At 43.1% G+C, this 18,306-nt stretch overlaps 1 protein-coding gene across 2 annotated transcripts in view; it reads right to left on the bottom strand.

The window, feature by feature from the left end:
• The window catches only part of tbcd (tubulin folding cofactor D), a 248,461-nt gene that overhangs the window by 20,967 nt on the left and 209,188 nt on the right, over positions 1-18,306 (bottom strand). For both annotated transcript variants that reach the window (XM_078225420.1, XM_078225421.1), the window contains exons 33-34: positions 7,218-7,339; positions 6,474-6,551 (exon numbers count right to left, since the gene is read on the bottom strand). In XM_078225420.1, the coding sequence (XP_078081546.1) occupies positions 6,474-6,551; positions 7,218-7,339 (200 nt within the window). The remainder of the gene's footprint in view (positions 1-6,473; positions 6,552-7,217; positions 7,340-18,306) is intronic.

Below are 18,306 nucleotides of genomic sequence, written 5' to 3'. Positions count from 1 at the left end.
GCGCTCTGAAAGCTTATGGTATTTGCTACCAAATAAACCTGTTGGACTTTAACCTGGTGTTGTGAGACTTCTTACAGTATATTTCACAGCAGTGGCATGGAGTGATGAGGATTGAGCCCTAATGTGTTGAGACCAACTGCAGTGCCCTAGTTGAGAACAGCCAACTCCTAATAGACCATGAAGTAAATCTGGCTGCTCCTTCATTTGCATGTCTTGGTACATACACATTAGGAAGTGCCTCTATCCACAAAACCTTGAGGGCAGAAAGGGACATATTTTAAAATGGAAAATATCAGCAGGAAGTAAAGGCAGCAAAGAAAATTAAAGATTGATAAAGCAAAAAAATGAATAGAGTGAATAAAAATGGAAAGCTGTATAAAGTGGGTATGCTAACAGATCAAAAACAGAGTTAAAGGAAGAGGGAGCGAAGGAACTAGAAAAAAATTCCACAGGGGACATAAGAACCATCTTGCATTTATATAGCCATTTTCACATCCTCAGAGCATCCAAAAAATTGACAAATTTACATTATTTGTACCAAGTTATAATAATTCAACAGGATCTGCCAGAGCTTAACAAATGATTTTCTTTCTTCAATTTATTTTAACTTTCCTTCTTCCTTCACTATTTTTCCTGTGCCACTCTCTTAAAGTTGGCATGGCAAGTAAGCAGGACTGAGAGCAATGATGCCCCACTGGCTGGCTGCCACAAGCAAAGTGGTCACAGGATGGTATCAACCATTTTACAAAGTGTGAAAGGGGCACCTTAGCCAGTCTGCCACTACTAGTTCAACAGACATTTAATCAAAAAAGACTTGTATGAATCAGCAGTATTGATAGCATAAATATTGGTACACAGCTTCTTGTTTTTCAAGATACCTATTTAAATACGGTGTAAAACAAGTATGCATTGCATATATTGATATTAACAGAGCACAAAGAAGCCAATTCTACTACAGTGTCTGGAACGAGTTAGCTCAAAAATGGTCTTTGTGTACCACTGAGCAAGGTCTTATTTTGTTCTGTCTACCAGCCACTTCAAATATGCTTTAGAAGAAAAGTGCTGGGTCGATGTTATGTGAAATGTATCAAGTTGCAGACACTTTGCTGGCAGTGGGGAAAATTCCATCTGCTCAACAGGCAAAGAAAAGAGAGTCAACATTAAGGGAAAAATGCAAGCTTTCCTTTATGTGAATCGGGGACATGTGTGCCCTGAACACAGGCCATCTGCTTTGAAGATAAGCAGTACGTCAATTATATTTCTTATGGCATGGCTGAGGGTGGTCTCCGAAACTAAAGTCGAGCTGTGTTGCCCTTCAATTAATTTTTAGGTGAAGGGGGCGCACTCAGTAGTTTAAGGCTCAACAATTTCCAGTCCTTTGAAAGCTAATGGCAGCAATATGTGGAATCTTACAAATCATTCCCATTAATTGATTAAGAGTAACCAATTTAGACTACTCCTTATTATCCTCTCATAAAACATTCATAGCTGGCAAATCCTTGTTCCACATTTTGCTACGGAACCTGTGACATTTCTAAAAGCACCTACTGATGTTACAATCTCGACCATTGTAAATGTGAACATTGTATTAACTTAAGCCTTTAGATTAAAAAAGCTAAAAAAAATTCTGTACTAACCCTATGAATAAACTTAGCAGTGCAATGCTATACTGCATTCAACAGAAGAGGACTCCTATGCTGGTTAATATTTACTTCTGAACAGTAGAGTTTATGAAAGTTATATAGGTATAGATAGTATCAGAGTTCAAACAACTGTCAAAAGTGTAATCAGAAGTCAAAGATGCATGGGTTACTCCCTCAGGGAATATAGCAGTGTCTATGTTCATATTTATGAAAAATAAGTACATAGTAAACTGAGCAACAGGGTATCACTTCTACTACCCCATTGCTCAGTATTTATGTTAATAAAGATAATTTACCAAAAACCTAAGTGAGTACAGCGTATCTGCCCAGTGACTATTCACTAGAGAACTGGAACTTGCAGGAGTTCTCAATTAGTTCTCAAGAAGCTTCTCAATTAACAAAAATAAAATGATGTTTGATTTGGTTCTATTTCACTTTGCTGTAGGTTCTGCTCCTTACACTGCTCCAGCGCAGTGTTCAGCAAAGTGCAGCATGAACTCCAAGATATGAATGGTACACATCCCAGTCCACTTCAACAACCCAGCGTATTTCAGTGTATGTCAGACATGGTACAGGACTGTATGTAGGACTAAATAAACCTGTTGGACTTTAACCTGGTGTTGTGCAACTTCTTATTGTTGTCATGTCCACTGGGTTTTTCTCCCAGTGTTGGTCTGTAACAAGATACTAAATGGTGTTCAACAATAAACTGCAGCAACTCTCCATCCCTGGACACCCCTCAGGTCAAACGGTCCCAGTCAAGAGCAAGCAACACAACAGCAGCAGGAGTTTATTCAGCAGCTTAACCAATGCCAAAAATCAAGAATGGAAAATCCAGCAAATGGGAAAAAACCTGAAGTTCAAGTGGCATAAACCTCATTTTTATTCCATTTCAAAATTGTTTTTCATTTGTTCATGGGAGGGATGTGGCTGCCGCTGGCACAGTCAGCATTTATTGCCCATCCCTAACTCATAGAACCCTACAGTGCAGAAGGAGGCCATTCAGCCCATCGGGTCTGCACCGACCACAATCCCACCCAAGCCCTATCCCCATTACCTCATGCATTTATCCTAGCTAGTCCCCCTGACACTAAGGGGCAATTTAACAAGGCCAATCCACCTAACCCGCACATCTTTGGACTTTGGGAGGAAACCCACGCAGACACGGGGAGAACATGCAAACTCCACACAGACATGGGGTAGTAGAAGTGATACCCTGTTGCTCAGTTTACTATGTACTTATTTTTCATAAATATGAACATAGACACTGCTATATTCCCTGAGGGAGTAATCCATGCATCTTTGACTTCTGATTACACTTTTGACAGTTGTTTGAACTCTGATACTATCTATACCTATAACTTTCATAAACTCTACTGTTCAGTGGATATGTCAGGAGATACTGGATAGGTGCAGGAAATATAGGGTTGTTGTAGTGGGAGACTTCAATTTCCCTGGTATAGACTGGAAATCGCTCAGGGCAGGGACTCTGGATGGGGAGGAATTTGTAAAATGTGTACAGGAGGGTTCGTTGGAACAATATGTGGACAGCCCAACTAGAGAGGGGGCTATACTGGACCTGGTACTGGGGAATGAGCCCGGTCAGGTCTTCAAAGTTTTGGTTGGGGAACATGTGGCAAATAGTGACCACAATTCTGTTAGCTTTAGGATAGTGATGGAAAAGGATGAGTGGTGTCCCAAGGGTAAGGTGTTGGATTGGGGGAAGGCTAACTTTATTGGGATCAGGCAGAAATTGGCAGCTCTTGATTGGGAGAGGCTGTTTGAGGGAAATCCACATCTGGTATGTGGCAGTCTTTTAAGGAACGGTTGTTAGGGCTACAGGACAAGCATGTGCCTGTAAAAAAGAAGGATAGGAAGGGTAGGATTAGAGAACCGTGGATAACCAGGGAAATTGAGGGACTGGTCAAAAGGAAAAGAGAGGCGTATGTTAGGTCCAAGCAGCTAAAAACGGAGGGAGCTCTGGAGGAGTACAATGAAAGTAGGAAAGTACTCAAACGGGGAATTAGAAGAGCAAAAAGGGGTCACGAAATGTTCTTGGCAGACAGGATTAAGGAGAATCCCAAGGCATTTTATTCATACGTTAGGAACAAAAGGGTTGTTAGGGAAAAAATCGGACCTCTCAGGGACAAAAGTGGGGACTTATGCTTGGAGCCCAAAGAAGTAGGAGAGATCCTAAATGAATACTTTGCGTCGGTATTCACAAAGGAGAGGGATGTGTTGACTGGGAGTGTCTCTGAGGGGAGTGTTGAACCGTTGGAGAAAATCTCCATTACAAAGGAGGAAGTGTTAGGTTTGTTAGAGAATATAAAGACTGACAAATCCCCAGGGCCTGATGGAATCTATCCAAGGCTGCTCAGGGAGACGAGAGGTGAAATCGTTGGGCCTCTGACGCAAATCTTTGTCTCGTCACTGGACGCAGGTGAGGTCCCAGAGGATTGGAGGATAGCCAATGTGGTCCCGTTATTTAAGAAGGGTAGGAAGGATAACCCGGGTAATTATAGGCCGGTGAGCTTGACGTCCGTGGTGGAGAAGTTGTTGGAGAAGATTCTTAGAGATAGGATGTATGCGCATTTAGAAAGGAATAAACTCATTAACGATAGTCAACATGGTTTTGTGAGAGGGAGGTCATGCCTCACTAACCTGGTGGTGTTTTTTGAAGAAGTGACCAAAATGGTTGACGAAGGAAGGGCCGTGGATGTTGTCTATATGGACTTTAGTAAAGCGTTTGACAAAGTCCCTCATGGTAGGCTAGTGAAAAAGGTTGGATCCCATGGGATAAAGGGGGAGGTGGCTAGATGGGTGGAGAACTGGCTTGGTCATAGAAGACAGAGGGTGGTAGTGGAAGGGTCTTTTTCCGGCTGGAGGCCTGTGACTAGTGGTGTTCCGCAGGGCTCTGTATTGGGACCTCTGCTGTTTGTGATTTATATAAATGATCTGGAAGAAGGAGTAACTGGGGTGATCAGTAAGTTTGCGGACGACACAAAACTGGCAGGACTTGCAGATAGTGAGGAACATTGTCAGAGGCTACAGAAGGATATAGATAGGCTGGAAATTTGGGCAAGGAAATGGCAGATGGAGTTCAATCCTGATAAATGCGAAGTGATGCATTTTGGTGGGAATAATGTAGGGAGGAGCTACACGATAAATGGAAGAACCATAAAGGGTGTAGAGTCGCAGAGGGACCTGGGTGTGCAAGTCCACAGATCTTTGAAGGTGACATCACAGGTGGAGAAGGTGGTGAAGAAGGCATATGGCATGCTTGCCTTTATAGGACGGGGCATAGAGTATAAGAGTTGGGGTCTGATGTTGCAGATGTATAGAACGTTGGTTCGGCTGCATTTGGAATACTGCGTCCAGTTCTGGTCGCCACACTACCTGAAGGACGTGGAGGCTTTGGAGAGAGTACAGAGGAGGTTTACCAGGATGTTGCCTGGTATGGGGGGGCTTGGTTATGAGGAGAGATTGGGGAAACTGGGGTTGTTCTCCTTGGAAAGACGGAAGATGAGGGGAGACTTAATAGAGGTGTATAAAATTATGAAAGGCATAGATAGGGTGAACGGTGGGAAGCTTTTCCCCGGGTCGGTGGTGACGTTCACGAGGGGTCGTAGGTTCAAGGTGAAGGGGGGGAGGTTTAACACAGATATCAGAAGGACATATTTCACACAGAGGGTCGTGGGGGCCTGGAATGTGTTGCCGGGCAAGGTGGTGGAGGCGGACACACTGGGAACGTTTAAGACTTATCTAGACAGCTATATGAACGGAGTGGGAATGGAGGGATACAAAAGAGTGGTCTAGTTTGGATCAGGGAGCGGCGCAGGCTAATTGTTCCTTGTTTCTCGTTTCAAGGCTTCATTCTATGATCATCTTGCTGGTGCCAGTACAGAGCGAGACTGCGGATAGTTGGGAACCTGTCTCGGGGGCAGGGAATTCATATGGTGTTCGTGGAAGTGGAAATGACTAGGGTTGGGAAGCATTTTCCGATCAGGGCCATTGTGATCTCCTGGACTCGTTTCGATCGCCTCAGGGGGTCGGAGAGGAATTTCCCAGATTTTTTTTCCCCATATTGGCCCTGGGGTTTTCACTCTGGGTTTTCGCCTCTCCCTGGAGATCACATGGTCTGGAATGGGGGGGTGGGGGTGAGTTAATAGGTTGTGATGAACAAAGCATCGTAGCTGTGAGGGACAGCTCGGTGGATAGGATATTGGTATGTAGATAGGCTGGAAAATTGGGCGGGGATCCTGGATTCAGGATTCAATCCTGGACCGGGGAGCGGCGCGGGCTTGGAGGGCCGAAGGGCCTGTTCCTGTGCTGTATTGTTCTTTGTTCTTTGACAGTGGCCCGAGCCAGGAATCGGACCCGGGTCCCTGTGCGGCAGCAGTGCTAACCGCTGTGCCACCTTGCCACCCGAATAGTTGCCCAAGGCAGTTGACAGTCAACCACATTGCTGTGGCTTTGGAGTCTCACATAGGCTAGACCAGATAAGGACGGCATATTTCCTACCTTTAAAGGACATTACTGAACTAGATGGTTTTTATAACATTCGACAATGGTTTCATGGTCATCAGTAGACTTTTAATTCCAGACGTTTATTGAATTCAAATTTCACCAGCTGCCCTGCTGGGAATTTAACCTGGGCCTTCCTGGGTCTCTGGATTACCAGTCCAGCGACAATACCACTAAGCCACTATCTTCCCCCTAATGGCACAAATCTTGTTCAAAGATTAGATAAGAAATCAGAGTAGTCATACACTGGGAGATAAATGGATCTCTGGAATATGAGCAGATATCTTATCTCTGACTAACAAATACCTTTCACCTGTTGTGAAAATATCAAAGCACCCATTAGCCAGCATTTGGTCAAGCATCTTCAGCATGGGGATGGACACCCTGAAAAACAGTGACAATGTTGGAAATGAATTACTATACTTTAGTCTTTTAAAATAAACACTTTACAACATGAAGGTTGATTGACATTTTGAGTAACAAATGTTCATGACAGGCATTTAAAAAATAATCTTAAACCATTTCAAATAGGCTTCTATATTTGATAAATGAATAGAACAGGCAGCAGCAGGAAGGTGATGCATATGGTCCATTGTGGACTACAGCTGAATACTAGCCTGCTGAGTGGGAGGGTAGAAGCACAGAAAACACTCTGAAAACATTTTTAAAATTTCCATAGTTTTAACTTTTGAACTATTAATAACAGAATTCAGAGTGCAGTGAGGTTTTTTTACAAAAGAACATTTTCTCATTGGTGGTCCCTTCTGAAGTGCAATTAGAAGGGAATTGGATCCAGACTAAAATCTGTACAGGATACATGTTACTGCTTATGTGCCATGAGTTAGTTAAGCTAATATCATAATACACATTCCATGCAGTTAGTATTTTGCTCAAGTTTTCTTAACTTCAGAGCCTGAGCCCCTTATGGTCAAGTACAGTCTTCACCAGTGTCCACGAAGACAGTGAAAGATTTACTAGGGTTGAATACCTACTAAAAATGTACTTTCCAAACAGTAAATAAGCCAAATAGATTACCATCCGTTTTCCCACCTGTCATTATGTAGATTATCCTTAAAGATTTGTATTAGGGTCCCAAAGAACTTGTTCATGGCTTCCACGTCAAGACGAATTGTTTTGAGATAATCAAAGAGTGATTGGGCCGAATATCGTACCTGAAATACAAAGTCAAACGGGGCAAGTTAAGATTATATACACGTTCTACAGTATGGTCAAACTATCGAGACACAAATTTACACCACAACAGCAAAACACCAGCTGTTGATGAAGTTGGCTTTGTTATTATCCAGATAGCACTGTTCATTTGACCACAAAAACAAAATGTGAGTAACATTCAGCTTCTCCCACTGAAAACCATGGGGTCATGAAATAAGCAACACAATTATATTCAACACAGAAATCCTGTATAGTGACACTGTCAGCATTTTCAGCATGGCAAAGCTAACAAACACAAAAAGGAAACTCTTTAGTCTTGGCAAATGCCCTTCCTGGTCAATGTCAAAATAAAACTTTGAACTGAATTTTGATGGTCACACCCAAAACTTGGTTCTTAAGGCCTTAATGTGCATGAGGCGAGATGTGACTATTGTTAATAATAGTGAACATTTAATTCATTCATGACGCATTCTGCTGTCTGCTATTTCACTGGAAGCAATAACCTACTTCATCATCCTGGGAGCTTTGGTTGCCCTTCAACAATTTGCCCTTCAACAACATCTACCCTAATGGAAAGGGTAGGGGAGTGGGACTGTGTAGCTGTGCACAGAGGCAGCATGGACATGAATGGTTCTTCTGTGCTGTAACCATTCTATGATTTAAAATAAGCAGATATGATCTGCCAATTATACCCTTCAACTGATCTAATTCATAAACAATGTCTAATCGCCCTGGAGGAAAGATTTATCTTAAACCCTGTCAAACTGACACATAGGTTTAAATATATGCTTACTGACAGCTTAAAAAGCTGACTATTGGCATATATGGACTTATCCTCATTCTATCTTCCTTCTTCAATCTTTCCCACTCCCATTCTGCCTTTGGAAATTTGCTCACTTCCATTGAATACTCTTGGGAGAAATCTATTGCTGTAATGTTAATTAACACCAATTAACTTGAAAGCTCTGACATAACCTTAATCACCGGTATGTTTCTTGGGGTGATTTTGTTTTTTATTCGTTCAGGGGATGTGAGCGTCCCTGCCTGGGCCAACATTTATTGCCTAATGATCCCTAATTGCCTTTGAACCGAGTGGTTTGCTACCATTTCAGCGGGCATTTAAGAGTCAACCACATTGCTGTGGATCTGGAGTCACATGTAGACCAGCCCAGGTATGGATGGCAAACTTCCTTCCCTAAAGGACATTAGTGAACCAGATGGGTTTTTACGACAATCGACTATGGTTTCACAGTTGTCATTAGACTTTTAATTCCAGATTTTTATTTGATTCCGATCTCACCACCAGTCGTGGGGGAGGTCTGAAATGCTGCTTGCGTTGTTAGAGTGAGCTTAGCATCAACTGCATTTTTACTGCTACTTACTCAACCTTTCCCACCAGTTTATAAACCACTGCATCTGTGCCAGTTTGAAATAACTAGTTTAATATCTCATCACAGCAATATGAAAATAGGATGTAGGAAAGGATGAAGGTTGTCTTTTACTGCCCTCCGCCCCACCCACCCCCCAAATGTACCCCATAGTCATTTTCAAGTTCTTTTAAGATTTATAAGTAAAACAATACAGAATAAAAGTGTAAAGCACTAAAGAATGGGCATATAACCATGTTGATAAACCGAGAGCCTAGAAATCATCATGAAAACAATAAGGACAACAGGAAATTACTTTGATTCTAACAAAAGTTGCACCCTCTGAAATATTAAGGTTACTACATAGCAAGTTTTCTGAATTAATTTACAATCATAGAATCATAGAAACTCTACAGTACAGAAAGCAGCCGTTCGGCCCATCGAGTCTGCACCAACCACAATCCCACCCAGCTCCTACCCTCATGTCCTTACATATTTACCCACTAATCCCTCTAATCTACGCATCTCAGGACACTAAGGGCAATTTTAGCATGGCCAATCAACCTAACCAGCACATCTTTGGACTGTGGGAGGAAACCGGAGCACCCGGAGGAAACCCACACAGACACGAGGAGAATGTGCAAACTCCACACAGACAGTGACCCAAGCTGGGAATCGAACCCAGGTCCCTGGAGCTGTGAAGCAGCTTTACGGGGCCCTTTACGCCCTTCTTTCCGGGGCGGCACAATGGTTAGCACTGCTGCCTCACAGCGCCAGGGACCCGGCTTCGATTCCCGGCTTGGGTTGCCACTTGTGCTGAGTCTGCACGGATTTCCTCCAGGTGCTCCGCTTCCTCCCACAGTCTGAAAGAAGTGCTGGTTAGGTGCATTGACCCAAACAGGCGCCGGACTGCGGTGACTAGGGGAATTTCACGGTAACTTCATTGCAGTGTTAATATTAGCCTTATTTGTGACTTATAAATAAACAAACTTTCAACTTTTCTGTGGCATCTGCACTCAATTCAGGTAATAAGTTATTATGGCAGTGTGCCCCACTGGAGGAGAAAAGGTAAATTGCATTATTCAACTGAATATGCATCACAGAATTTAAATCCATGTAGGCAAACAAAATGTTTATAGAAACCAAGCCTCATTAAAAATGTACAGTGGATCAGTACATTTCAACAATGCTCTACTGTTACAAATCCAAAATGTGTTATTTTTTTGGTGCTACTCCTGCCCTGTTGCTCAGAAGTCTTGATGGCTCACTTGGTGAAGTGAATGTCTAACTGTTTACTTGTCGTTCTCCCAGGCTCGACTCTCTCGTGGGTGAGTCTAAAATGTCCCTCTATGCCTCTCTTGGCATCCTTTGAAGGGCTCATTGAGATACTCGGTGCTAATTCATTAGGATACTTGGGCAACTGGTGTTGTCACTCCTCCGCGACCACCAAAGTTCCTACCAAACACATTTGCTGGGGCCTAAACATGCAAATCTCTTCATCTAATGCACTCCTCTCATGGCTGACCATGTGCCCTTCACCAGTACACCCACAAATAAGGCGGCACAGTAGCACAGTGGTTAGCACTGCTGCTTCACAGCTCCAGGGACCTGGGTTCGATTCCCGGCTTGGGTCACTGTCTGTGTGGAGTTTGCACATTCTCCTCCTGTCTGCGTGGGTTTCCTCCGGGTGCTCCGGTTTCCTCCCACAGTCCAAAGATGTGCGGGTTAGGTTGATTGGCCAGGTTAAAAATTGCCCCTTAGAGTCCTGAGATGTGTAGGTTAGAGGGATTAGCGGGTAAATATGTGGGGGTAGGGCCTGGGTGGGATTGTGGTCGGTGCAGACTCGATGGGCCGAATGGCCTCCTTCTGCACTGTAGGGTTTCTATGATCTCCCACATGATTTGGTTGTTCACTTGTGAACAAGGCTCTCGCCAAGTTAACATGAATGATTTCATCAACATCACTGCCTTTGTGGAAGCTTGGCTGAGGGGTGATGACACCGTTCCCAACCAAAAGCCACCCCAATTAACTGTACATTCCATCACCTCATGTCATGAGGCATTTCTGCCAAGTGACTTTGGCAGTTGGCTCAGGGAACCATCTGACAGTTTCTATTAATTTCCTTTTCCCACAGGGCCTCTAGGGCGTAATGTGCAAATCACTGCCAAATGGAGATGTGGGCAAAGGAGTTTTTCTGCATAAACCTGGCCATGAGGAATAGGTGGTGTGGCATGGTCCTACTGCTTGGAGCTTTACATGGCAACGTGGCCAGACTCATCCTTCGCAACAGCAAGGACAGGTACAATCTCAGCATATAGTGACACTTGCTCATCTACATATTGTCCCTTGGTAACATGATGTGAGAGCACAGCATTATTTTTTTTTGGACATTGACCTCACCACTGCTCCTCTCTCTCGCAACCTGCACAGTTGCCAAATTATCAGATTGCCTATCCAAGATCTAGAAATTTCTAGAATGAGTAGAAATTTCCTCTAATTAAATAGTGAGAAGACCGTAGCCAATGTCTTCAATGCCTACTCCAAACTCCATTCTCTACCACTGATTCTATCACTTTCCCAGGACAACAGTCTGACAGACCGTTGACAACCTTAGTCTTATTTGAGCTTCTGATCACACACCTTTCCGTCACAAGATGACCTATTTCCACCTGTACATCTGACTTCAGCCTTGCCTCAGCTCATCTGCTGCTGAAACCTTCTTTCATGCCTTTGTTACCTTTAGACTTGATTATGCCAATGCACTCCTGGCTGGCCTCCCACATTCTACCCTCCATAAATCTGAGGTCATTACTCAAATGTACCCATCCTTACTTACACGAAGTCTCATTTAAATCCATCCATGGCCTCGGCCCTCTCTATCTCTTCAATCTGCTCTTGCCCAAGGATGAAGGCATCATGGCATATCACATAGCATTCACACTTGTGCATAAATCTCTTGCTAACATTGCATACCAGCTGAATGTTTAGGAAACTTTTTCTGTTGATGAATCTCACGGGTCATTCAGTGGGTGCCTTGATGCCACATGAATGCAATCGATGATGTCCTGCCCCTCTGGGAACCCAACACTGGAGGCGAGTCCTATTTCCCTTTGTGCCTGAGGTTCATCAGCTTGAAGTTGTATGTACTACCCATCTTTAGCAAATCAGGCATCAGTGACCAGTGAGACACAATGGTGTGCTACAGCTTCAAGATGCCACCAAGGTCTGCTGCTGATCCTTGCAATTTGCCAAAGGCGTTGAAGTCCAAGGCTACTCGCAGGGCAGGGCAAGTGCACCAATCTGTTGCCATCTATCTTGGTAGACATAGTCTTTGGTGGCACTGATCTTCTAGCATGTCCAGGTAGCTTTCTTTTCAGTGGTACACTTAAAATGAGGATATAGTCTTCGTTGCCATCCTGGTCTTTATTCCGCTTTACTGCGTTCCTCATGCCCAGGGCTCTGCATCTGCTCCTGAGGATGCTGATCCTCATTGTTACTCAACCCTTTCCCAGAGTACGCTTCATTGTATTTTTGATTATGCTGACAAGCAAATTTGTGTGTTACTATTGCTTGTTGTCAATGAGACCATACAGTGAAGGACAGGGTGGTTCGGTTCCATGCTGTCTGTGCTGGGGGAGACTGTTGGTGGTGCAGATTGGAGTTTCATTTAAAGTGGATGGCAATGGAATTATTCAGATGTGTCTCCTTGCTGGATAATTTCTCTCCCTGAATGAAGTTGACTAACAATCATAGAATCCCCACAGTGCAGAAGCAGGCCATTCAGCTTACTGAGCCTACACTGACAACAATCCCACCCTGGCCCTATCCCCGCAACCCCACATATCTACCCTGCTGGTCCCCCTGACACTAAGAAGAATTTAGCACGGCCAATCAACCTAACCTGCAGACCTTTGGACAGAGTCATCTGCAATAAAGACCGAGAACCACAGAGGTGAAACACCGCTGAATCAGCACTGCCTGTGCCAGCTTGCTGAATGCAGAGAGCCCTGGGACAGCCATGGTGGCTGTCCTTCCATGCCTGGACACTAGGTTCTTCTGGAGCAGCCACTTTGTCCCCCCTGCCTTCTCTTTTTCCTCCACCCCATCCTCTTTCAAGGAAGAATAGAGATCAAGGTCCTCCACCTCCTCTTCCAGCTCCAGGTTTTTTGTATAGTCCTGTTGTACAGCGCGTAGTAGACAGTCACAATATGAGACACTCTCACTGCCTCGTACTAAAGAACATCACCAGACTAGTCAAGACAATGAAAGCATACATTCAATATGCCAAATTGTTTCTTCAATGCAGATACGTATTAGTTGATGGCATTGGTTGTAGGACATCTCTGCATCTGTTGCTAGGTACCGGATAGGCATCAGAAGTCATTTTTTTGAGGGTTAATCCCTTCCCCCCCAGCAGCCACATACCGAGTCTGGATGTTGGTCTGAAGATGTCCAGCACCTGGGACTCTCGGAGGATTAAACGTACTTTGACAGCTTGCTAAGAATCAAGTGCCTAACTGCAAGATTAGTTTCCTAATGTCACAGATGACCTGGACATTGATTAAGTGCAAGGCTTTTCTGCTTAGGAATCTGGCTGGCTAGTCTGTCGCCGCCTCGATGGCTATGTGGATATAATCGCTGACCCCCTCGGAAACCCCAATGTCCTATGTGCTTCCAATGGCCCACCTGACTCAATGTGTAAGTGTACCTGCCCTCTGACAGAAGGCATCCGTAACATGCCTGATGTTGAGCTAGTGTCTGAGATCTGCAATTGATCCCTGGAATAAGCCAGATGCATTAAACTTCAGTGTCACAATGACCTTGACGGCTGCAGGTAGGAGTCTTCCATGGGTACTGGGAAGCCTCAGGCCATTGTGGGCCAGGGCACAAATGTCAGAGACGAACAGCCTAGAAAAGTGCAGTTTCCTAGGGCACTAGTGGTCTGTCATTTGCAGGTAGCTGATTCTTGTTCAGCACACCCTCTGTTGTGGATAGTGACTTCTTCCTGACAGTCCCTAGTGCTGCTCCTCTGGTCTTCTCCTGAGCAGAAGGGTGCATCTGTTGAGATTCTTCCTCACTTCTCTCTCCAATGTTAGGGTAACCTGTTCCTCACCTGGTTCATCAGGGCTTCCTCTACCCACCTGTGAAGTCAAGAGATGTCAGCAGCCTCATGCCCCAAGTTCAAACACTCACTCTTCACAAAGGCAAGCTTCTCACCCCCAGAATTGGCAACTCTGTGCCACTTCATGAGCAAATGAATTGAAACCTCCCATTTCATACAACTTTTTCAGACTGCATTCTTTAGCCCAGATGTCACCCCGCTGTGCTCGAGAGTTACGCCCCAACATGGCCATTCGTTTTTCCCATGCTTCTCAGTTGAAAATGTCAAGCTGTTTCTCCCCAGATACTCAATGAGCTCAACAAGCAACTAAATGGAGGTATATGGGTTGCCAGCTCCCCTCCCGCCCCCCCCCCACATCTTCCCTTTAAAAACTGCTTTGCGTCCCTGAGGCGTCGGGAACTAGTGCCATCTTAAAATGCGCAATTTTCCTCAGGGCGACTAAAAATGCATGTATTCATTAAGTGAAATATTGGATTTATACTTTGGCCAAAATCAGTAAGCTGAAGACAAACATATAGGAAAAAGATCTGAAAACCTAAAATTTATTTTAATACAGACCTGTAGTCAGTTTTACAATCATTTAGATTTTTTAAAAAACAACAACCAAGCCCTTTCTCTCATCAGTAACATTTACGAATAAAACAGGCGCTATATCATAGAAATTCTAAGTTCTGGAATAAAATGCTGAAAATATAATAATTTTGGCTCATATATAAGAGTGCTTATTGTTTAGCTTGATGCCAAAATACGCTTCTAAAATACCCAAGAAAACAGATTGCATAACTTCAATAAGTCCAAACTTTCTGTCATTGTACTCACCATTAAGCATTATGGAACTGCGTGAACCACTTATCACGCATAAAACAGTGAACAGGACACTGACCAGCACTGAGAAATTCAAAAATGTGATAAAATTACACACCAAACAATTTCCCCAGTTGAGTGGCAGACATAACCCTCGGGCCCATGTAATACAAGTAGGTGACTGCAGCAGAATAAGAGATATAAGCGTTAATAGAAATTGAGCCACTTGCTAAGAATAAATAATGGTCAGACAACTCTTAGCTCGCCTTGATGACACCTCCAGTAAATTAAGAGAATTATCAACTGCATTACAACCAGGACTGGTGGCAAAATAAAGTGATTGACTTGTTTTTGTCTGCATTTGGGAATGTAATCTTCCTTCTTCAATCATGAATGATTTCCATTATCTGAATTTGGTTTGATTGTACATAGCAAATAGTGCCAACATTACTGATTCCTGTGAGGCAAACCACAATGTGCTTGCCAAGTAAAAGAGGACTATAATGGCAACCATTATTCCAGATAAGTTCGTTAAAAACTAAATTAAATAATACCAATAACTTGGCAGCTCAGAAGTTCTAGTGTTACAGAACCGGATTCTCTGCCTTGCTTCTTATTTGAACTTGCCTATATTCCTCGAGGGACTTTCACCAGTTTTGGCTCAGTTGGGTGCAGTACTTTACATTAAAGGAGTGTCCCGTGTCAAGGAGAAATGAAAATGACAGTTTTATGCCTGCCTACAAAATAGAAAGTCTTCAGCTTGGCACAGTCTGGGAGGAAGAAAGATAGGGGTGGAAACAACAGAGACATGCCCCTCCCAAAAACTGGGAAGAAATTGTTGCATTTTGTTTCCAGAAGCCATATAGTAATAGTGGAGGTATTCGCATTGCACAGAACAATTACTTTCACTTTAAAACATTACCCATCTCTGTGACTGCCTCAGTCCATCTGTTGTAAGCTGGCCTAGAATTTAGATTTTATTTGGATTTAGTTTGCCTGCTTAACTTGACAATTTTCAAAGTCTTTTTTACGAATATATATTCTGCAATAGATTACCAAAGTCAAGCATCCATTTTATACTAACACCTTACCCAAAAAGATGCCATTTTGTGATTTGAACACCCGCTGGCAAACTATGGAACATTTTAAGTACACGAGCCACTAGTGTTGTAAAGTAGCAACCGAACAATTAAAATTGATTATTAGAAGCACCTCAATTATTCTGTAACTGAAGGATAAATAATTAATAGTCAGATAGTTAATGAAAGTCAGATTAAATATATTTTACTATGAATATTCCTGTGCTAGAATCGAAGTCCGAGACTTCACTATCCAGTGGAAGCCCCTGTCAGAATCCACTTTCCTTGACTAGTACAGTATTGGACCTAATGAATATGGCATTTGTGCTGTACTGAGGTAAGGAACATAATGAAATAATCCATTGTCTCATGTTTAAAGTAATGTGTGCAAATGGACAGATCCAATGAAATTACCCTTACAATATTGTTGACCAACTGGCTATTCAACAACTTTGGATCAAGATGGGCGGCACGGTGACACAGTGGTTAGCACTGCTGTCTCTCGGTGCCAGGGACCCGAGTTTGATTTTGGCCTTGGATGACTTGCGGAGTTTGCATGTTCTCCCCGTGTCTGCGTGGCTTTCCTCGGGGTGCTCTGGTTTCCTTCTATATTCCAAAGATGTGCAGCTCAGGTTGATTGGCTATGCTAAATTGACCCTTAGTGTCAGAGGGAATTAGCAGGATAAATATATGGGGTTGTGGGGATAGGGCGTGGGTGGGATTGTTGTTGGTGCAGACTCAATGGGCTAAGTGGCTTCCTTCTGCACTGTAGGGATTCTATGATGCCAGAATTAGATAAAGAGGCTTTGGCGAATACAAACAAAATGTCTCCCCAAGTGAAAGAAAACCGGTCGATTGTATTGCATTTTCTCCTATCGGGGTGAGAAGAAACTGTATGCACTGGGCCAAAGGGGCAGAATTCCTGTTGGTGTAGAACCCAGATAGTGCAGTTTCCTTCCCCGATAAAGGCAGAATTCCTGTCAGCGAGAAGGGTTGAGGTAATTTTTCGCTTAGTTTGGATTGGCCATCCTTTTGAAGTCATGAAGTTTGGGGTGCGTTATTAATAAGTATACGTTTTTGTTCTTTTATCTGATTGATAAGTGTATTGCTACTGTATTTTGTGCAATAAATTTTGCTATTATTTGCTAAGTTAGGGTCTGAGTCTTTGTCCAATGGTTATATCTGTGCTGAACTAAAACAGTTTAAAGGATTAATTTGGGATACAGTAGTCAGGCTGCAAGCAACTAAATTAAACTGTCTAAATTTATCAAAACACCCCCTTTTTAAATATGCAGTGCTGCAATCCTTATGCGTGCATGGCTGTGGATCACTGTGGATCCTGGAATCTTGAAATTAAAACAGGAAGTGCTGGAAAATCTGAGTTAATGTTTTGATTTCATCGGAAGAGTCGCAAAGAAGAGTGATATTTCACTCGAAACATTAACTCAGTTTCTCTCTCCACAGATACTTCCAGACCTGCTGACTACTCGAAGGGCAGAATTTTATGCATGGCTATTGATTGGGGCTCACTATCCCAATGGTCGGTGCCTAACGCACAGCCACCAACTCTTGAATTCTGACTGCCATTTAATGCGCACTTGAGTGTTGATTCAGTAAGAAGTCTCACAACACCAGGGTAAAGTCCAACAGATTTATTTGGAACCACGAGCTTTCAGAGCGCTGCTCCTTCATCAGGTGAGTGGCGAGGTAAGTTTGATTGGCAGAGGGTCTTGGAAGGAGGTCCCGCTCTTGAGAACTGTCAACCAATCAGATTGGCTGACAGCTCTTCAACCCGGACAGGCACAGTTCTGCAGTGGCCAGTAGCAGTACTGCAGCGCTCTGCCTGGGGCTCAATCCCAGGATATTCAATAAGGTAAGTCCCGGATGGGAGGAGAAATCCGAGTTTCGGGAGCAGAGGGGTTGGGGGGGGCATCGCAGCAATGTCATTCTGTACATTATCCATTTCTGTTTTCTCCTTAGTATTGGTGGCTTGTGTTTTCAATCACAAAAAGAACTCTTGCTGGCAACAGAACAAATAATACCAATCAATAAGGAATATTTCTAAAATTTAAGGTTATAGTTTTCTTCACCAAGTGGAAGATCTAGTTATGTCTGAAAACCCAGCACATAGGTAAGCCATTACAAAGCAAAAGTTGGAAGCATAGTTTCAGAGGATAAGATTCTGAGAATAAATAAAACTTTTCAAGCAAGTCTACCTTCACGAATGTTGTCATTATAAGGATGTTAAACTGTTTGTGGTTTGCTCAATCATGCCAATACTTCTTCAACTGTGCTAATAGAAAGTTGGTCAAGTTTGTACATAGCAAAAAACCGATGTCTAGTTCTAATGGTAACTGAGCCTTCAAGTCTGCAGTGATAATTATGGCAAAAAGTTTTAAAAAACAGACTGAAGAAAATCAGTTTGGAATTCTCACACCACAACAAAGGTAAACTGAATATTGTCAAAGAAAAATGTCTGTAACTACACTAATTTTGGTTAAAAAAGGTTCTGATATCTGGTTAAATAGAAAGCTTTAATTTAGTTCAAAATGTTAATATAACTATTCTAGACCCTTTTTGCCCAAATGCAATGG

Source organism: Mustelus asterias, chromosome 12 (genome assembly GCF_964213995.1).
Source record: "Mustelus asterias chromosome 12, sMusAst1.hap1.1, whole genome shotgun sequence".
Lineage (NCBI taxonomy): Eukaryota > Metazoa > Chordata > Chondrichthyes > Carcharhiniformes > Triakidae > Mustelus > Mustelus asterias.
The sequence above is the reverse complement of the archived record's forward strand: the minus strand, read 5'-3'. Positions and strand labels throughout refer to the sequence as shown.